Source organism: Scyliorhinus torazame, chromosome 14 (assembly GCF_047496885.1).
Source record: "Scyliorhinus torazame isolate Kashiwa2021f chromosome 14, sScyTor2.1, whole genome shotgun sequence".
NCBI lineage: Eukaryota > Metazoa > Chordata > Chondrichthyes > Carcharhiniformes > Scyliorhinidae > Scyliorhinus > Scyliorhinus torazame.
Genome location: NC_092720.1, coordinates 128,930,355 through 128,952,546, shown reverse-complemented (window position 1 = coordinate 128,952,546; position 22,192 = coordinate 128,930,355). Strand labels below are relative to the sequence as shown.

The window sequence follows — 22,192 nt, the reverse complement described above, 5'->3', positions numbered from 1 at the left end:
CCTGACTCACCAGAGCCTGTCCACCATCTACAAGACACAAGTCCGGAGTGTGATAGAATGCTGTCCACTTGCCTGGATGAGTGAAACTCCCACAACATTCAAGAGGCTTGACACCATCCAGAACAAAGCAACTCACTTGGTCAGCACTATGTTGAACACCTGAAGTATTCATTCCCTTCACCACCCATGTACAATGGCAGCAGTGTGTACAAATTATAAGATGCACTGCAACAACTCATTGTGACACCTTCAACAGCACCTTCCAACCTGTGATCTCCACTGCTAGAGGAGCACGGGCAACAGGCGCATGGAAACTCCACCACCTGCAAGTCCTTAAGTCATGTACCACCCTGATCTGGGATATATTGCCATTCCTTAACTGTCGCTGGATCAAAATGCTGGAACTCCCTCGCAACAGCACTGCATATGGACTGTGGCTATTCAGAAAGGCGGTTCACCACTAATTTCTCAAGAGCAATTAAGGATGGACAATGAAGGCTGGCCTTGCCTTTGACGGTCATCCCGCACAATTGAATTTTAAAAAAGGACATAGAAAGATGTCTTAGTACAGAGTTTATCAAAAGGATAAGCGCATAGGAGATATTAGGCCAAACGACCAAATGTTTGAGCAAATAGATGGGTTCGACAGAGGGTCTTAAAAAGAGAAGCAAGTGCAGAGGCAGAGTGGTTTAGGCAGATAATTCCAGAGAATGTAAATGTCACTATGGTCCCATAGACTGTTCTCCTCTTTTGAGAGAGAGAACTGACTGGTGGCGATTTAACCCGAGGGTCACCACACCTCAGGCAAGAGGCAAGGTTGAAAAGGCAGGACCTTCATGAATAACCTCAGCCAGTACTGGAATTGAACCTGCACTGTTGGCATCACTCCACATCACGATCCAGTCGTCCAGCCAACTAAGCTAACTTTAGCCTAGATGGTTATAGGCATGATTGTATTGAATGGCAGAGCAGGCTTGATGGGCCGAATGGCCTCCTCCTGGTCCTATGATCCTATGTACAAGAGTCAGGAGTCAGAGGCCTCCTTCTGCACTGTAAATTCTATGATTTTATGACTGGCGAGGTGGGAAGGGTTGTAGTGTTTAAAGAGAGGTTAGAGAGACGGGGGAATCAAGGTTACACAGGGATTTAAAAACCAGGCCCATGTGTCTGTTACAGGCCTGATTTAGTATGTACGCTGGGGTGTCATTATTTCATTTTGCTGGAGGTCAGTTTTGGTGATGAATCTAAAAAAGTATGTGATTGTAATTCATCCTCTAACTTAGTATATTAAGTAGTATATTAGCATGGATAGAGGATTGGCTAACTGATAGAAGACAGGGAGTTGGGATAAGAGGGGTATGTTCAGGATTGCAACCTGTAACTTCTGGAGTGTCACAGGGATCATGCTGGGGCCACAATTATTTACAATTTATATTAATGACTTTGAGGAAGGAAGTGAATACACTATTCAAGTTTGCGAACACAAAAATAGGCGGGAAGGCAAATGGTGAGGATAGCGCAAAGAGTCTACAGACAAATATAGCCAGGTTAGGCGAGTGGGCAAAAACTGGCAGATGGAAAATAATGTAGGTAAATGTGAAGTTATGCACTTTAGTAGGAAAAATAAAGGAGCTGAATATTATTTAAATGGAGAAAGACTGCAGAAAACTGCCGCACAGAGGGATTTGGGGTCCTTGTGCATAAATCACAAAAAGCTAGCATGCAAATTCCGCAGGTTATAGGGAAGGCAAATTGAATGTTGGCCTTTATTTCAAAGGGAATGGAGTACAAAAATAGGGAAGAGGCTGGGTCATTAAGTATGTTCAAGGCTGAGATAGACAGATTTTTAATCAGTAAGGGAATCAAGGGTCATGGGGATAAGGCGGAAAGTAGAGTTGATTATATCAGGTCAATCATCATCTAAGGGAGGCACGTGGCACAGTGGTTAGCACTGGGACTACGACACTGAGGATCAGGGTTTGAATCACTGTCCTTGTGGAGTTGGCACATTCTGCCCGTGTCTATGTGGGTTTCACCCCTACAACCTAAAATGTGCAGGTTAGGTGGATTGGCCATGCTAAAAATAATTGGGTACACTGAATTTATTAAAAAAAGATCACTCATGATCTCATTGAATGGCGGAGCAGACTTGATGGGCTACTTCTGCTCATGCATCTTATGGTTTTGTTCAAATTGTCACCAGGCTGTTTCTAAAATGTGAGTGTGTGTGTATCTTTACTAATGCACCATAAAACATGTGAGAAGCAAAATAGTCAGATCACTTCAGAAAAGATACAGCATAAAGATCACCACTACTACAATTTATGTAAGAATGTACAATGATTTAATTACTCTGGGCTACTACTACTCTCGAGGATGAGTTCAGCTGCCAAACTATTTTAAACCCACTCAAAATATGACAAACTCTAATTAGGGATATAGAACAAAGAACAAAGAAATGTACAGCACAGGAACAGGCCCTTCGGCCCTCCAAGCCCGTGCCGACCATGCTGCCCGACTAAACTACAATCTTCTACACTTCCTGGGTCCGTATCCTTCTATTCCCATCCTATTCATATATTTGTCAAGATGCCCCTTAAATGTCCCTATTGTCCCTGCTTCCACTACCTCCTCCGGTAGCGAGTTCCAGGCACCCACTACCCTCTGCGTAAAAAACTTGCCTCGTACATCTACTCTAAACCTTGCCCCTCTCACCTTAAACCTATGCCCCCTAGTAATTGACCCCTCTACCCTGGGGAAAAGCCTCTGACTATCCACTCTGTCTATGCCCCTCATAATTTTGTATATCTCTATCAGGTCTCCCCTCAACCTCCTTCGTTCCAGTGAGAACAAACCGAGTTTATTCAATCGCTCCTCATAGCTAATGCCCTCCATACCAGGCAACATTCTGGTAAAATGTGCTTGGTCAAACTCCCAGTTACTTTTCTTTTCTTTTCTTTATAAAATAAGCACATGGGAAAAGAGCAGCAGCTTCAGCCTTTCCCCTCCAGCAGATGGTGTAATCTCACAGATTGTACTCCCTCTCGCGCTTGGAAATACAGCTCAAAGTTGATATAGTCAGTTGCCTGGGCATACAGGGCATGTGAACTCACTGATGCATTTGTGGGCTGTAGCTGGTGAAATGCCATAGTGGGCCCCGCTCGAGTCCTGGAATCAACCAGCGGCATAAACATTCACGGTCACCAGGAATGGGTGACCTCCTCCTCCATGGGGTGCCAAGTCCACGAGGATGTGGCACAGGTGCCGCACTATCTTTTTGTTCAGACGGAGTCATCTGCGGCACATGTCCATCATCTCCATGAAAGGCCAATGATCCCTGTACACCTTGGGCCATCATCCACGTCCCCCTCTAGGTTTCTCCTCGGCCTGATGGACGAGCACATGGAGTGCCGACTCCAGCCTAGATCAACGCTGCTACCTCCTCCAATGTCTGGCCGCGTGGGCTGCCACCAGCACCAAGAGGCCATCCTCTGTGGGACTGACGCCATCATCCATCTTGATATCTGTAAGTAATTGAGGAAGCGGTGACATAATTGTATTGTCACTGGACTAGTTAACCAGAGGCCCAGGGTAATGCTCTGGGGCCCTCGGTTCAAATCCCACAACTGCAGATGGTTAAATTGAATTGAATACAAATCTGGAATTAAAAGTCTAATGGTGATGATGAAACCATTGTTGATTGTCGTAGAAACCCAACTGGCCTTTAGGGAAGGAAATCTGCTGCCCTTACCTGGTCTGGCCTACATGTGACTCCAAACCCACAGCAGTTTAATATAATTAAATAATTTAATAATCTTTATTGTCACGAGTGGGCTTAAATTAACACTGCAATGAAGTTACTGTGAAAAGTCCCGAGTCGCCACATTCTGGCACCTGTTCGGGTAGACGGAGGGAGAATTCAGAATGTCCGAATTATCTAACAGCACGTCTTCCAGTACTTGTTGGATGAAACCGGAGCACCCGGAGGAAACCCACGCAATCACAGAAAGAACGTGCAGACTCCGCCCAGACAGTGACCCAAGCTGGGAACCTGGCACTGTGAAGCAACAGTGCTAACCACTGTGCTGCCAACTCCTGTTTGAATCTTAACTGCTCCCTCAAGGGCTATTAGAGATGGGCAATAAATGCTGGCACAGCCTGCAACGCCCATGTCCCAATGAACAAAAACAAGAAAAATTGGAGGAGAGATTGGCAAACAGTTAAGGCTTCCACCCTGGGACCATCAAATCCCCCAAGCATCCCCCACCCTTACGTGTTCCGCCTTCTCTCAGAGTGCCACCCAGAGAGCTAGTTTGCTGGAAACCTTCGCTCTTCACACTCACCCCGGCCACAGCAGGAACTCCTAGACCTCAGATATCAGACCCCTGCCAGGAACATTAGGGAGACCGTGCTCAGGTGCCCTCCCCTGATCTACATACTCACCGTTTGGCCGTGAGGATATTCCCAGTGCTGAAGCCCATCTTGAGTGCTTGATTGTTGACTGCTGCTGCTTATGGTACTGATGCATCTAGAGGTCAGGCAAACTGCTCAGGAATCAAAGTTTGATTCATATGCAATGCAATAGGCATCGTCTGAGTCATGGCATGTGCACCCACGAGAATGCACTTGAGAGCCGTGAAGTGCTTTTACAACTAACAAGGTTAGTTCCTAATTTGCAATAGTCTTCAGCTGTGAAGCTAGAGGCTGCTCACAATCAAGGGGAGTTAAAGTGACTGCATCTAACCAAGAACAGGGCTATGTCCTGGGTGTGTTTGGTAGGACAGCCAGGCAGCAACTGTAGTTGCCCCTGTAATGATATCCACAATATTTAAAGGTGGCTTGAAGGCCTCACAGACGAAAAGACCCTCAACACCAGCCCCCCCCTCCCCCCAACCCCTGACCCAGGGGTAACCGCCGACTTGGAATGCTTGAGCCCCTCGGCAAAGCCAAAATCCCCTGAGGGGTCTCTCCCCCCTCCCCCCCCCCCTCCCCCACGAGCACTGGGGCAGCCACTCCACTGCCCTTGAGTTTCATGTGGGAAAATGAAAATTAGCTACTCACCACCTCAGTTCCCCTCAGCAGCCATTGCTCCAGCTTCACGATTTTAAAAAGGAGTGCTTAATTGATGCCCGCGTGATTTCTCGCTGGGGATCCGGTTAATTCCCAGGTGGCCATTCCATTCAACTTCAATCTCACTGGTGAAATGGAAATTGATGCTCATTGGGGTCAATGATGTGTTCGTCCTATTTGGGCGTGATCCGGAACTCGCCATCGGAAGTGGATCGGTTGGATAGCAAACTGAATAGTTGCCGGCGCTAATCTACATTTTAGCCTTTCCCCCTATTTAACCGGCACGCCCAGATCTATGCCGGGCGCAATGCAGTGGTTAAATCACGCCCTTAAAACTGAGCTAAGGAAAGAAATCAACCATGAAACTCCAAAAACAGTCTAGAAAATAACATTGACGCAAATAAGTTTAAAATCTTTTTATTCTTAATCCAAGAGTGTTTTGACATCATTCTCTATGCAGTGGCTACACTGGGTATTGTCAGGGCTATGGAGCAATCAGCAAACAGCCATTAGGAGAAATCAGGACACCTCGTACCAGCACCACATTAGACCATTATCAATCCTCCCAGTTATACAGCTATAACTTGTAAACAGGGTTTAAGTGAGTTCCAATTTCCACTGCTGTATACAAGGTGAAACACTCAACCAAGTAATAGGGATGTAGAGAATGAATAGAATGAGTGAGTACACACATTGGAATGAGCTCCAATATAGGATTTAGAAGCTCCACTCACTTAAAATACCAATTATTGAATCATAGAATTATAGCTCCGGAGGCAGGCCATTCAGCCCATTGTTTGTGCCAGCTCTTTGAACAAGCTATCCAAATAGCCCTGCCTTTCCCCCATTGTACATAATGTTTTTCCAAGTACACATCCAATCCCCTTTTGATAACCACAATTGGATCGGTTTCCATTTTTAAAGAGTTAAATAAAACATACGATTTACACACAGACTCCTCAAATCAAATAACCCTGATCTCATCTTTCTTTGTCCCGGTGATCATCTTTGAGCTCCTCTTTCTGGAATCTACTTTCCCTGTCTGTTGACTGCCTTGTTCTCTTGCTGATCCACTGGGGATTTCCCTTTGGGAATTTTGTACTTTGTCCTTTGTGTATAGAGAAGGTTCTTGCAGAAAAGCAGTGGGATGTTTCCATTGAAGAGAAAAACTGCCAGAATTGTTGCTGTAACAAAGGGAACTGGTATCAGTTGGAGAATTAACAATAGCGTCGTGGGTGCCTTAGGGAATGGTTAGCCTCAGAAATAATCACAAAGAGCTTGTCAAGCTGACCAGTTGTCCTCAATGACTTGCGATATTCATTATCCAGGAGAAATCCATCAATCTAATCTCAAATATCGACAATTGCAGGAGGCGATGGCACAGTGGTATTGCTGTTGGATTGGTAATCCAGTGACCCCGAATAATACTCGGAGGACCTGGGTCCGAATCCCATCACAGCAGATGGTGACATTTGAATCAAATAAAAATATGAATAAGTAAGCAAAGGTCGAATGATGACCACAAAACCATTGTCGATTGTTGTAAATTCCCACCTGATTCACACATGCCCGTTAGGGGTGGAAATCCTTACCTGCTCTGGTCGACATGTGACTCCTGACCTACAGAAATGCGGCTGACTCGGAAGTGGTCTAGCTTTCAGGGGCAAATAGGGATGGGCAACAAATGTTGGCATGCCAGCGAAGCCAACATCCCGTGAAAGGATAAGAAAAAGATGCATTTCCTTGTGAATCGGTATTCCACATTAATCTATCCCAAAAAATAAACACTTAAAATTATTTTTATGCCTTCTCTGACTATATCTTGCCCTCTCCGGAAGGTGTTGACCACCTGGTGGCACAGATCTGAGATAGCCAGGCAATCTAAGTGCCCATTGATCAGGTCTTGTCTGGACATTGAGGCCAATTGTAACGTCATTCCCATTATTCCAGCAGAGAACAGCAAACACAACATAGATCAAAGATTAACCTGTGAGTGTGGCCCAGCCTGCAATAACCAGCAGAATGGTAAAGAAGTGTAATTTTAAATGCGTCTCTGCAGGGATTTAAAAGACCCAATTTTGGGGAAGGTGTAAAAACTGCACAATGTTAAAATCATCAATCACACAAACCGATAGTCCAGATGGAATTGCCATAACGAACACAGCACTGACAAGCTGAATTATAGTACTGAGCCCCTCAAGGGAGTTGCTGTTGCTCCTCAGGAGATTTACTGCTACTTACCAAGGAATGGACTGAGCCAGAAGACCACCATGTATTCTGACAGTGTGTTTCCAGAACATTGGAATGTGGCTGAGAATGCAAGTGCTGGGTTAAAGAGACCTGTGGTGTATGGGCCCGCTGTGGGGAGACCAAAGCAACAGATTAGACACTGGGCACAGCTATAAATTCAACTCCTTTGCTCGGTTCAACGTCGGACATTGTCAACATTGCAAGTCAATAGATCAAACTCCAGGGAATCTCCAACAACCATAACAATATCCCATTAGCCCTTTATCTGTAACCAAGTAAGTGGTTGGAATGAATGATTATCACACCTTTTATGACACCTTAATCACAGATTTAGGAGATATACTGCCTATATGTATTTTAAACCAGGATTTTTAATAATATATTTCATATTTGTGGCAGTAATAATAACAATTAATTATATATCTCACACACAACCAATTTCACTGGTTTATGCAGATGCAGAGAGATACTTGAAGCACTGAAAATTTGAAATAAAAGTAAAAATTATGAATTTTTAGTGGCAACAGCATCTACAAAAGGAAAAGACATGTTAATATTAGGGGTGTGGTCACAAAACACATCAGAATACAATAATAATAAATGAGCATGGTACATCTCACTTACCTTCTACCAACTGAAAGACACATAATAATGTTGGTAATGGTTAAGATGAGGTACAACAATCAACTCTTTCAATTTATTCCCAATAGTCCCAGATGTGGCATGAGGGAAACCCCAGTAATAGATGTGATGAATGTAAGAAATTGACAGAACAAAGACCAAAACAAATTACAGCACAGGAACAGGGCCTTTGGCCCTCCAAGCCTGTACCGACCATGCTGCCCGTCTGAACTAAAACCCCCTATCATTCCGGGGACCATATCCCTCTACTCCCATCCTATTCATGTATTTGTCAAGATGCCGCTTAAAAGTCACGATCATGGACTTCCGGGTGCGGCGATGACCAGCTGAGTCGCACGTTTCGGCAGCTCCCGGTGAAACGGACTTTTGGGCTCTTGATAGGAGCCCCAACAGCAATTTTGACGGCTAAAAACACTGTGCGGTAAACCAGAAGGGAATCCCCCCTGGATACGGATGAAGGAGGAGAAAGTGGCCGGATTGCAGTGGATCCTTTAGAACAGCGGCAAGGAAGGCAAGCAAAAACCAAGATGGCGTCGGAAGGTGGCAGTTTAACATGGGGCCCTGAACAACAAGAGTTCTTGAAATGCTGTGTGGAAGAGCTCAAAAAGGAAATGAAGAAGGAGCTGTTGGCCCCGATATTACAGGCGATCGAAGGGCTAAAGGAGGAACAAAAGACCCAGGAGCGGGAGCTTCGGGTCGTGAAGGCAAAGGCAGCAGAGAATGAGGACGACATACAGGGCCTGGTGGTGAAGACGGAGACGCATGAGGCACATCAGAAACGATGTGTGGAAAGGTTGGAGGCACTGGAGAACAATGCAAGGAGGAACAACCTGAGGATTCTTGGTCTTCCTGAAGGTGTGGAGGGAGCGGACGTCGGGGCATATGTGAGCATGATGCTGCACTCGTTAATGGGAGCGGAGGCCCCGGCGGGTCCGTTGGAGGTGGAGGGAGCATACCGAGTGATGGCGCGAGGACCGAGAGCAGGAGAAATTCCCAGAGCCATAGTGGTGAGATTCCTCCGTTTTAAGGATAAAGAAATGGTCCTTAGATGGGCGAAGAAAACTCGGAGCAGTAAATGGGAGAACGCGGTGATCCGCGTTTATCAAGACTGGAGTGCGGAGGTGGCGAGAAGGAGGGCGAGCTTTAATCGGGCCAAGGCGGTGCTTCATAAAAAGAAGATAAAATTTGGAATGCTGCAACCGGCAAGACTGTGGGTCACATATTGAGGAAGGCACCACTACTTTGAGACGGCGGATGAAGCGTGGACTTTTATTGTTGAAGAAAAACTGGAATGAGCGGGTTATTAAAAAGAACGTTTGAACAAAGTGGTGGGGCGAATGTGGGGGGCGAAGAGGGGGGTTAAAAAGGGGGGAAAGAGGAGTTTTATGTACTAATCCTGCGATGTGGTAACTTTTCTCTCTTCCACAGGTGGTGATGGGGGGATAAGGGGAGGTGGAGGAGATGGGGCGTTGGCCATTGGGGGCGGGGCCAAGGGAGAAGCGCGGGCTTGGTTCCCGCGCTATGATAATCATGGCGGGAATAGAGAAGCAGGAAGGAGGGGGCGTCGCACGGTGCGAGCCGAGGTCACGGGGGGAAGCCGAGGTCGGCCAGAGTTTGCTGACTTCTGGGAGCAACATGGGGGGAGTAATTACGCTAGCGGGGGATCTAGCGGGGGGGGGGGGGGTGGGAGGGGGAATTACTGGGTTGTTGCTGCTGGGGGGAGGGGGGAGCTGGTATGGGAGGGGATGGGCGGGGGGGGCACCGCCTGGGGGAGATACAGCTGCGTGGGAACCGGGTGAGGAGCTGGAAAAAGGGGATGGCTAATCGACAGAGGGGGGGGGGGGGGCGTAGGAAGCCCCCCAACCCGGCTGATCACGTGGAACGTGAGAGGGCTGAACGGGCCGATAAAGAGGGCACGGGTACTCGCACACCTTAAGAAACTTAAGGCAGATGTGGTTATGTTACAGGAAACGCACCTGAAACTGATAGACCAGGTTAGGCTACGCAAAGGATGGGTGGGGCAGGTGTTCCATTCGGGGCTAGATGCGAAAAACAGGGGGGTGGCTATACTAGTGGGGAAGCGGGTAATGTTCGAGGCAAAGACTATAGTGGCGGATAACGGGGGCAGATACGTGATGGTGAGTGGCAAACTACAGGAGGAGACGGTGGTTTTGGTAAACGTATATGCCCCGAACTGGGATGATGCCAATTTTATGAGGCGGATGCTAGGACGCATTCCGGACCTAGAGATGGGAAAGCTGATAATGGGGGGAGATTTCAATACGGTGTTGAAACCAGGGCTGGATAGGTCGAAGTCCAGGACTGGAAGGAGGCCAGCAGCAGCCAAGGTACTTAAAGATTTTATGGAGCAGATGGGAGGTGTAGACCCGTGGAGATTTAGCAGACCTAGGAATAAGGAGTTCTCGTTTTTCTCCTATGTCCATAAAGTCTACTCGCGAGTAGACTTTTTTGTGCTGGGAAGGGCGTTGATCCACACTGGGTAGACTTGGAGATAGGGGAGGAAACAGGAGGGCGCCCACCCTGGAGAATGGACATGGGACTAATGGCAGATGAGGGGGTGTGTCTAAGGGTGAGAGGGTGCATTGAAAAGTACTTGGAACTCAATGATAATGGGGAGGTCCAGGTGGGAGTGGTCTGGGAGGCGCTGAAGGCGGTGGTTAGAGGGGAGCTGATATCAATAAGGGTACATAAAGGGAAGCAGGAGAGTAAGGAACGGGAGCAGTTGCTGCAAGAACTTTTGAGGGTGGACAGACAATATGCGGAAGCACCGGAGGAGGGACTGTACAGGGAAAGGCAAAGGCTACATGTAGAATTTGACTTGCTGACTACGGGCACTGCAGAGGCACAATGGAGGAAGGCACAGGGTGTACAGTACGAATATGGGGAGAAGGCGAGCAGGTTGCTGGCACACCAATTGAGGAAAAGGGGAGCAGCGAGGGAAATAGGGGGAGTGAGGGATGAGGAAGGAGAGATGGAGCGGGGAGCGGAGAGAGTGAATGGAGTGTTCAAGACATTTTATGAAAAATTATATGAAGCTCAACCCCCGGATGGGAGGGAGAGAATGATGGGCTTTTTGGATCGGCTGGAATTTCCCAAGGTGGAAGAGCAGGAAAGGGTGGGACTGGGAGCACAGATCGAGGTAGAAGAAGTGGTGAAAGGAATTAGGAGCATGCAGGCGGGAAAGGCCCCGGGACCGGATGGATTCCCAGTCGAATTCTATCGAAAATATGTGGACTTGCTCGCCCCGGTATTGACGAGGACCTTTAATGAGGCAAAGGAAAGGGGACAACTGCCCCCGACTATGTCTGAAGCAACGATATCGCTTCTCTTAAAGAAGGAAAAGGACCCGCTACAATGCGGGTCCTATAGACCTATTTCCCTCCTAAATGTAGATGCCAAGATCCTGGCCAAGGTAATGCCAATGAGAATAGAGGAATGTGTCCAGAGGGTGAAACGGAGATAGTAGTGGCGATGGATGCCGAGAAAGCATTTGATAGAGTGGAGTGGGATTATTTGTGGGAGGTGTTGAGGAGATTTGGTTTTGGAGAGGGGTATGTTAGATGGGTGCAGCTGTTGTATAGGGCCCCGATGGCGAGCGTGGTCACGAATGGACGGGGATCTGCATATTTTCGGCTCCATAGAGGGACAAGGCAGGGATGCCCTCTGTCCCCATTATTGTTTGCACTGGCGATTGAGCCCCTGGCGATAGCGTTGAGGGGTTCCAAGAAGTGGAGGGGAGTACTTAGAGGAGGAGAACACCGGGTATCTTTGTATGCGGACGATTTGTTACTATATGCGGCAGACCCGGCGGAGGGGATGCCAGAAATAATGCGGATACTTGGGGAGTTTGGGGATTTTTCAGGGTATAAATTGAACATGGGGAAAAGTGAGTTGTTTGTGGTGCATCCAGGGGAGCAGAGTAGAGAAATAGAGGACCTACCGTTGAGGAAGGTAACAAGGGACTTTCGTTACCTGGGGATCCAGATAGCCAAGAATTGGGGCACATTGCATAGGTTAAATTTAACGCGGTTGGTGGAACAAATGGAGGAGGATTTCAAGAGATGGGATATGGTATCCCTGTCACTGGCAGGGAGGGTGCAGGCGGTTAAGATGGTGGTCCTCCCGAGATTCCTCTTTGTGTTTCAGTGCCTCCCGGTGGTGATCACGAAGGCTTTTTTTAAAAGGATCGAAAAGAGCATCATGGGTTTTGAGTGGGCCGGGAAGATTCCGAGAGTGAGGAAGGGATTCTTCCAGCGTAGCAGGGATAGGGGGGGGCTGGCACTACCGAGCCTAAGTGAGTATTATTGGGCCGCTAATATTTCAATGGTGAGTAAGTGGATGGGAGAGGAGGAGGGAGCGGCGTGGAAGAGATTAGAGAGGGCGTCCTGTAGGGGGACTAGCCTACAGGCTATGATGACAGCCCCATTGCCGTTCTCACCGAGGAACCACACCACAAGCCCGGTGGTGGTGGCTACACTGAAGATTTGGGGACAGTGGAGACGGCATAGGGGAAAGACTGGAGCCTTGGGGGGGTCCCCGATAAGAAACAACCATAGGTTTGCCCCGGGGGGAATGGATGGGGGATATGGAATGTGGCAAAGAGCAGGAATAACGCAACTGAAAGATCTGTTTGTGGATGGGAAGTTCGCGAGTCTGGGAGCGCTGACCGAGAAATATGGGTTGGCCCAAGGGAATGCATTCAGGTATATGCAACTGAGGGCTTTTGCGAGGCAACAGGTGAGGGAATTCCTGCAGCTCCCGACAGAAGAGGTGCAGGACAGAGTGATCTCAAAGACATGGGTGGGGGATGGTAAGGTGTCAGATATATATAGGGAAATGAGGGACGAAGGGGAGACTATGGTAGATGAACTAAAAGGGAAATGGGAAGAAGGGCTGGGGGAGGAGATCGAGGAGGGGCTGTGGGCAGATGCCCTAAGCAGGGTAAACTCGTCGTCCTCGTGTGCCAGGCTAAGCCTGATTCAGTTTAAGGTATTACACAGGGCGCATATGACTGGAGCACGGCTCAGTAAATTTTTTGGGGTGGAGGATAGGTGTGCGAGGTGCTAGAGAAGCCCAGCGAATCATACCCATATGTTTTGGTCATGCCCGGCACTACAGGGGTTTTGGATGGGGGTGACAAAGGTGCTTTCAAAAGTAGTAGGGGTCCGGGTCGAACCAAGCTGGGGGTTGGCTATATTTGGGGTTGCACAAGAGCCGGGAGTGCAGGAGGCGAGACAGGCCGATGTTTTGGCCTTTGCGTCCCTAGTAGCCCGGCGCAGGATATTGTTAATGTGGAAAGAAGCCAAGCCCCCGGGGGTGGAGACCTGGATAAATGACATGGCGGGGTTTATAAAGCATTTATAAATGGCAACCGTTCGTCGAATACCTCACAGAAAGATAGATGGAATGGAAAAAAGAAGGCAGCAGCAGCAGCAGCCCAGGATCGGGGGGGGGGGGGGGGGGGGAGGAGGAACCAGAAGGACTCTCAGGGTTGTTAATATATACTGTATAATATGTATAGGTTGTTGCTACAGATAATTATATATTGGACTGTTAAATTATATTTTTGGAGAGTGTTACTTGTGATAAGGCAGTTGCCAATTAGGGTTAGTTTTCATTTTTGTTATTTATTATTTATTCATTTTCTGTTTATAAAATAGGTCATTGTTATTTGTGTTGTTATAATATTGTGTAAAGGATGCACAATGTACTGTGTTGGTTGACCAAAAATTTTCAATAAAATATTTTTTTTAAAAGTCACTATCATATCTGCTTCCACTACTTCCCCCGGCAGCGGGTTCCAGGCTCCCATCACCCTCTGTGCACAAAACGTGCCTCGCACATCACCTTTAAACATTGCCCCTCGCACCGTAAACCTATGCCCCCTAGTAATTGACTCTTCCACCCTGGGAAAATGTTTCTGACTATCCACTCTGTCCGTGCCCCTCATATATTATACTTCATATTTGTGACAGTAATATTGTTAAAAATGCTGGTTTAAAATACATGCAGACAGTGTGCCTGCTAAAGATATAATTAAGCTGTCATAAAAGAATAAGGTAATTATTCATTCCAACCACTTACCTGGTTACAGATCATACCTGGTTACAGATAAAGGGATATTGTTATGATTGCTTGGTGTGTAGATAATGTATTGGGGACTGTATTTAGTCCTAGCTAAGCAGGTTATGGAGCTGGTGGGACGTAGATGATGTAATTAAAGGGAGGAGCCAGGTATGTCTTTAGTTGGCTGTCTGTTATAAGATTTTAATTTGAACAGCAGTTTGCCATTGGATTGGACCAGACAGAAGTATACTGAATTTGCTCTTGAAAGGACTTCTCTCTAAACATCTCTCGACAGCTAAGCAAGTACCCGTTTTGTTAACTTTATTGATAAGTGGGATTTGAACTGTATTGGGTTGCATAATTGGAATCAATAACAGGTGTGGATAGTAAGTTCAAGTTTTTCATTGTATTTTATTTAAGAACTGCTTAACTGATAATTGTAAAGCTATTTCTTTGATGTTAATGTGGATGATTCTGTGTCACTGCTGGGATGAAGTATCCTTTCCTCAGTTTTACAAATATAAAAATTGTTTCAGGTTCTCGTCCGGTTTCCTAACAAAAGTTGGGGTATGGCCTGGCATCCAAACATGGAGAACTTTGGGAACTGGATGTCCTCTGAAGCAAACTGAGCAAACATCAAGTCTCAACTTATTCGTCAGAATAGATCCTACCAGGGCAGCATGGTGGCGCAGTGGTAGCACTGCAGTCTCAAGGCGCCGTGGTCCCAGGTTCGATACCGGCTCTGGGTCACTGTCTGTGTGGAGATTACACATTCTCCCTGTGATTGTGTGGGTTTCGCCCCCACAACCCAAAGATGTGCAAGGTAGGTGGATTGAAATGCTAAATTGCCCGTTAATTGGAAAAAATGAATTGGATACTCTAAATTTATTTAGAAAAAAGAATAGATCCAATGATGGACATGGTGAGTGCTCCTGTATATATTGTGTAGATCTCAGGAGGTGTAGTTCACAGTGATTCAGAGGATATGCTGTTGCAAGGAAACGGTACTGGAATGTGGAAGTGGGAAAGGTAGAAGAGAAACATTTCCTCTTTAATAATAGTAATCTTTATTGTCACAAGTAGGCATATCCTGCAATGAAGTTACTGTGAAAAGCCCCTAGTCGCCACATTCTGGCGCCTGTTCAGGTACACAGAGGGAGAATTAAGAATGTCCAGATTGCCTAACAGCACGTCATGTGAGACATGTGGGAGGAAACCAGAGAACCCAGAGGAAACCCACGCAGACACGGGGAGAACGTGCAGACTCCACACAGACAGTGACCCAGCCGGGAATCGAACCTGGGACCCTGGCGCTGTGAAGCCACGGTACTAACCACTGTGCTTTTGGAAAGATATTTCCCAGAGTTTTTGCTTAAAGACTATAAAATTAATTCCCTTTGGAACACATATTGTTTGCTCACAAAAGATTGATAAATAACTGTATTCTCCTCACTAACACCAATTATACAAATTAAAATCTCATTGGGGAAAGCAACTGGTTATATATTTGGACTTTTTCTTGCGCCCAACAACAAAGAACATTTTTGTAACCAAGCCCTTGCTAATTACAACTACAGTGTGTCATTATCTGCTCAATATCTGGTTAATTACAGTAGCTGAATGGGTCTGGAAGAAATCCTTTGCACTCTTAGGTTATTGGACACATAACAATCTACATTTATATCGACCAAGACATTGCAGTGTCCACATGATGCTTTACAAGCGTTAGTAAAGAAAATTTGAAACCGAACCACATACGATGATGTTAGCACCATTGATCAAAAGCTGATCAAAGAGGTAGAGTTTAAGGGAGTTCTTGAAAGGGGGGTGGGGAAGAGAGGCAGAAAGATTTATAGAGCATTTCAGAGTTTATGACTTTGGGAGCTGAAGACAGGGCTATCAATGGTGATTATAAGAAATTTGTTCTACCATTTGATAAATCATGGTTGATCTGATTGTGAAATAGCTCCACTTTCTTGCCCATCTCCCAGAACATTCAACTCGCTTGTAGATCAGAAATTTGGATATTCTGAATTCTCCCTCAGTGTACCCGAACAGGCACCGGAATGTGGCGACTAGGGGCTTTTCACAGTAACTTCATTGCAGTGTGAATGTAAGCCAACTTGTGATAATAAAGAATATTATTATTAAATCTGTCTAACTCAGTTTTGAATAAATACAATATCCCATCCCCCACTGCTCGCTGGAGAAGAGAATTCCAAACACTAATGACCCTCAGAAGACATTCCCCCTTCATCTTAAATGGAAAACCCCTTATTTGTAAACTGTGCCCCTTGGTTCAAGTTTGCCCCCATGGGTAGGAGAATCCTCTCACCATTAACACAGTCAAGTCCCCTCAGAATCTCCAGTCAATGTCCCCTCAGAATTGTATATTTTTAAAATTCAATTTCCAGGATGTGGACATCACTGGCTAGGCCATCCCTAATTGCCCTTCAGAAGGTGGAGCTGTTGCCTTGAATCGCTGCAGTCCCTGAGGTGTAGGTACATGCACAGTGCGGTTAGGGAGGGAGTTCCAAGGTTCTGACCCAGTGACGGTGAAGGAATGGTGGTATATTTCCAAGTCAGGATGGTGAGTGACTAGGAGGGGAACCTCCAGGTGGTGGGCCTCCCAGGTATCTGCTGATCCCCTGTCCTTCTAGATGGTAGTGCTCTTGAGTTTGGAAGGTGCTCTGTAAGGAGCCTTAGTGAGTTCCTGCAGTGCATCTTGTAAATGGTACACACGGCTACACTGTTCGTTGGTGGGGGAGGAAATGATTGTTCGTGGAAGGGGTAACAATCGAGCACACTGCTTTGTCCTGGATGGTGTCGAGCTTCTTGAATGATTTTGGAGCTGCACTCATCCAGGCAAATGGAGAGTATTCCATTACACTCCTGACTTGTGCCTTGTAGATGGTGGACAGGCTTTGGGAAGTCAGGAAGTGAGTTACGAGCCGCAGGATCCCTAGCCTCTGACCTGCCCTTGTAGCCACAGTATTAATACGGCTAGTCCAGTTCAGATTCTGATCAATGGTAACCTGCAGGATGTCGATAGTGAGGGATCCAGGATCCAGGGCGCAGGAGATGTCACCGTCAAAACACCGAGGCAAACACGGCTAGACCGCAGTGGCGACGGCCGTGGCTGAGAGCCTCGGCAGAACGTTTGACTCCCTGGGGGAATGTTACCCAGTACCTTGCTGACCTTGATGAGGTTCTGCGGGACATGTCCCGCTTTCAGAATGGAAAGGCTGAGGCACTGCAGGCTTGTCCCGGTCACAGGTGGGCATTGCTAAAGTGCTGCAGAGCATGACCCGGTCACTGAGGAGCATCGCTGAGGGCATTGACACGATGGTGCTGATATCGGTGATCCACCAGGACTGGCAGAGCATGATGATGCATGAGCAAATGGGGCCCGAACCAGCTGCTCCCTGCCCCTCTGCCAAGGCTACAAGCAGCACCACTGGGGCCTGTTCGGTGGGGTCCAAAATACAGTCCATAGCGTTCAATATCTGTATGGCATTGGGAGAGGGTGTTAAGACTGACAAACAGCGGTGGCCCCCCACCCCGGGACCCTCCATTCCCCCATTGATCCCCCACTCCCCTACGCGCAAAACGTCCGTAACACCGTGCCCACACACCCCCGGTCACAGCGGGACCAACTCACTGGACCCCAGACCCTACACCCCAGACACCCGCATCTGGACTGGGCACTGATCCCCCTCCCCGTTGCACTCACCCACCCTCTGGCTGTGGACATGCCCTGGAGCGGTGTTCCAAGCCCTGGGTGTTTGGATGTTGGCTGCTGTGTGTGTGGTGTTGCCTCCCACAGTGTTCAGGCACAATATCCAGGCATCATGATCAGATTGGGATGCTAGGTAATGATTCCCACGTACTACATGGCCCTCCCACCCATGGGATTCCACTTGGGTTGTGTGAAGTGCTCACTTAACCAAGATTGTCAGTTCCCTATTAGCAATAGCCTTCAGCCACATGGCCAGAGGCCTAGGCAGTCGATGGGGGTTATGGGTGGTCGGTGGGGCAGGTGGGCAGGGACAAAAGTCATCCCCAGAATGGGTACACGATCCACGGGTTGGCATGGCGGGAACTACGTCCGTATACCCCGCAGTCCCCTCCCCCCACTTCGCAAGGCAGCCCACCCCTGCTGACAGTCCCCCACTCCCCGCTGTGCACTGGGGCTGCAAGCCCAGTGCTGCCGGACTCTTTGCCTGTGAGCAAAGATGGCTACTCACCTCCTCGGCTCCCTGCAGAAGCCCTTCTGCCAGGTTCACGTTTTTAAAAAGGAGTACTAATCAGCGCCAGCGAGGCCACTTGCTGGGGAAGCCTCTGAATCATCGGAAGCCTTTGGATATGGGGTCGCTCCCGTTAATTGAATGGAAATAGGGCCCGAATGCTGATAATTGGTTTCTCGCCACACTACGGTGAGATCCCGAGGGGAACGGGCCGGTTTCTTCGCAAACGGTTTGCCTCCTGGCGCGGTTATAATTTTTGGCCTCTCCCGCTCAGGCTGGTTTAGCTCAGTGGGCTAGACAGCTGGTTTGTGATGCAGAACAAGGCCAGCAGCGTGGGTTTAATTCCCGTACCAGTTTACCTGAATAGGTGCCGGAATGTGGCGACTAGGGGCTTTTCACAGTAACTTCATACTTGTGACAATAAAAGATTATTATTATTCTCAGGCCTCGTTTCGCTCTAGCAAGAGGGTAACAAGGCTGGAGAATCACACCCTATATCATGCTATGGTCACTCTCTACCTAGAAGATCTTTTATTCAGAGGTCATTAATTAATCTTGTGTCATTACAGGCTGGCAATGCCAAGTGCCAGGTTGACACAGGTCAGGGCCTGAAGGAGGCTATGCCCATGAAAGGGGGTAAGGGGGGTATGAAGAAGGGGGGGTGAAGGGGGCGGTGTGAAGGGGCATCATAAAGGTTAGGGGGGGATGAAGGGGAGATCCTGAAGTGGGGTGGGGTCCCAAAAAGTTGGGCCTTCAGCAGCCCCATAGCGGGGGTGCCCTCATTTGGGGGGGGGGGGGGGGGTAATACACATCTCTGCATGGGGTGGCATTGCCCATGGGTGGGGGGTGTACGGGACCTTCAAGCACACTCGGGGAACCCTTTCAAAATGGCGTCCTTATGTCTGAGGAGCTGGTGTCGCTGGTGGGTTCAGCTCCCCATTGCTGAAACATTTTTGAAGTGTGGGCTGGAGCGGTGAGAAACTCCCAAAGGCTAAGAAAAATGACTAAGTGTGGTTGAACCCAGTGTGGATTTCACCCAAAATGCCGGCAGGAAACACCCCACCAGCTGGTCCAAAATGACACGTCAAAATTGATTTAGTTGAATCGTGCCCCATGTCTCAATAATGGCTATCATATTATACTCATGTATTTCTATTTGCATTCAGATAAAGAACTTCTTTAATTTTTTAAACTTTAATCTTTTTACTGTTTTGCCTACTCTGACCTTAGTTAATGGTGCACTCTTACATTGGTGTGCTCTGTCCCTTCCTGTCACATGCTGGGTTATCATTACCCATATCACTCCCATCTACCATTGCCTTGTCCTAGTCTTTAACTTTCCAGATCTCCCCTCACATTAACCCCCCCTCCAACTACCTTGTTTGAAGTCTTTTCCACCATCCTAATTATTCCAGTCCTGGCGCAGTTCAGGTGAAAACCATCCCAATGGTTCAGCTTCCTCTTTCCCCAGTACTGGCGACAGTTTCTCATGAATTAAAACCCTGGGTCGGACTGGCGATCACCCTGGGTCGGACTGGATATCACCCTGGGTCGGACTGGATATCTCACTGGGTCGGACTGGATATCTCACTGGGTCGGACTGGATATCACACTGGGTCGGACTGACAATCACCCTGGGTCTGACTGACAATCATCCTGGGTCTGACTGACAATCACCCTGGGTCTGACTGACAATCACCCTGGGTTGGACTGATGTCCACCAGCTCCCACATTCTACAGCTGCAAAACCTCACCTACCCGGTCATCATTATTGTGTTTAACTTAACGGAGTTCAAAAACATCACTCAGCTGTTGCCTGTAGTTATACCAAGTAGTTTAAGTATAAATTTAATGCAATATTTGTATCTCCCCAGCACCGGTTTAAACTATTGCCCATGTTTGGAGGAATACATTTTAAAACTCACTAACCAATTCCCTACCTGCTCACCTAACAAAAGCCTTGAAGCTGAAAAAGCAACAAATTCCCAAGTTAGTGATTGTACCTTGTTGCACCCGGGTCTCTCATCACACTGTGCTCCCACACAGTGGAGTGATTAAAACTGGGGGGGCTCAAGATGTCAGAATTGGAGGAGCGCCGTAAGGCTGGAGGAGATTGCGGAGATAGTGAAGGGAGAGGGCAGGGAGGAATTGGAAAATACAGAAGAGAATTTTAAAATTCAGGCATTGCTTAACCGGGAGCCAGTGTAGGCTAGCAAGCACAAGGAGATGGATGAGCAGGACAGATGGGTAAGGACAGGGGAAAAGTTTTTTAAATGACTTCAACTTGGTGGACGCGGAACTTGAGCGTTTAGCCAGGAGTGCCTTGGAATGGTCAGGTCCAGAGGTAACAAAGGCATCAAAGAAGGTTTCAACAGCAGAGGGGCTGAGGCTTGGGTGAAGTCAGGCAATGCTATGAAGTTGGGGAAAGGTGGATTTAGTGGTAGTGTGGATACAGTATGTCACACACAATATCCTTTTCCTTGGGAAGATCATAGCTTAGGTCAGGGGTCAGGGGGGGGGGGGGTGGTGGGTGGGAGGCAGTTGGGTAATGAGTTTTTTTGCTTGCCAATTGGAGTAGGTGGGGCGCGGAGGGCAAATTATGTGATGAAACCTCCAGGAATAGATTTAATTCTAGTTGGCAACCCTAACCTGGGATTGCCCTCTCCCAATCATACCATCTTGGATCTCACTCTTTCCCTCCAGCACCCTCGCCCCTCCTGCCACTCACATTAATGCAGGCCTCCTAAAAAAAGAATGACAACAGAGGTATACATTTCGGACAGCATCCCGATCTACGGAAACAAACCCAATCCTGACATCTCCGCTGTGCTTCCATTCCTCATCTCCCAACTCACTCGGAGTAATTTGATAGGCGATTGTACATTCAATTGCTTTGAGAAACATCTCACAATAAACTGTGGAATGGAGACTTACCTATGTGCACCAGAGCAGTGATGGTGAGGGCTTTGGACAAGGACCTGGATCCAAATGCTGCTCCCTCTAACCTCATCACAACCAGGTGGAAAAGGAAGGTGCATGCTGCTTCAACAGAGGCCCCTTGGCTGACAGATGTCTGGATGGCCGAGCTGCAGTCTCTCGCCATCATGTTCTGGATCAGATGGAACTCAGTCAGTTCCCAGGACCAGTATACTTTGGCGACTACATTGGCCAAATGCGTCCCCCCGAACTGGGCCAAGATCTTCAGCGTGCTGGCCACCACAGGAGAGTTGGCGCGGAGCAATTGCTGAGCGGTGACCAGCGGATTGGCCTCGGCGCCATCAAACGTGGCTTCGTGAATCAGAAAGAGGAGGAAGAACAGGGTCATTACCACATCCATTCCAAACCCTCCCCCCCAGGGGCCGATGATAACCAACATCCTGAGCTCAAACCAGCAGGCAGCCAGCTGGAAGCAGGAGGCCAGCTCCACCACCAGGTTGGAATAGATCTGAAGGGGCAAAAGCTTTTTGGAAACCCTCCTGATCACCTCGCATAAAGCCACCACGGCAAAGAAATACCCAAAGGAGATGTTGAGCCCAGCCATAATTTGCTCGAGACCAGAGTCAGTGTGGCTCCAAACACCTCGTCACTCTTAAAAACAGATGATAATGTAATGTGTACATTCAACATGAACTCAAGGACACTACTCATAAATAACACGTACACAAAGCAGAACCAAGCAAGAGCTGGTCAATTATCAACTTACACCCAGCCCCAACTAAGTGCATCTAACTGCAAGCATAAGAGGGTTTTCTTTCACCCCCCCCAGGGGTAGATTTTGTGCTTAAAAAAAACATTGAGATCCTACCATTTACAAATTATATTGAAATATTCGTCCAGGAACAGACAGCTCCAGGATATTAATGGGGCTACAGTAGGTGTAACACGTCGGGACTGAG

The 22,192-nt window shown here is 47.8% G+C and overlaps 1 protein-coding gene across 1 annotated transcript; it reads right to left on the bottom strand.

Moving 5' to 3' along the window:
• Window positions 1-5,471: 5,471 nt before the first annotated feature.
• aqp12 (aquaporin 12) lies at window positions 5,472-21,843 on the bottom strand. The gene is made up of 3 exons (XM_072473522.1): window positions 21,231-21,843; window positions 7,312-7,428; window positions 5,472-6,254 (listed from the first exon to the last, which is right to left on the bottom strand). Exons 1-3 carry the CDS (start codon window positions 21,835-21,837, stop codon window positions 6,100-6,102), a joined length of 879 nt encoding a protein of 292 aa, XP_072329623.1. The 5' UTR covers window positions 21,838-21,843; the 3' UTR covers window positions 5,472-6,099.
• Between the last annotated feature and the right edge of the window lie 349 nt (window positions 21,844-22,192).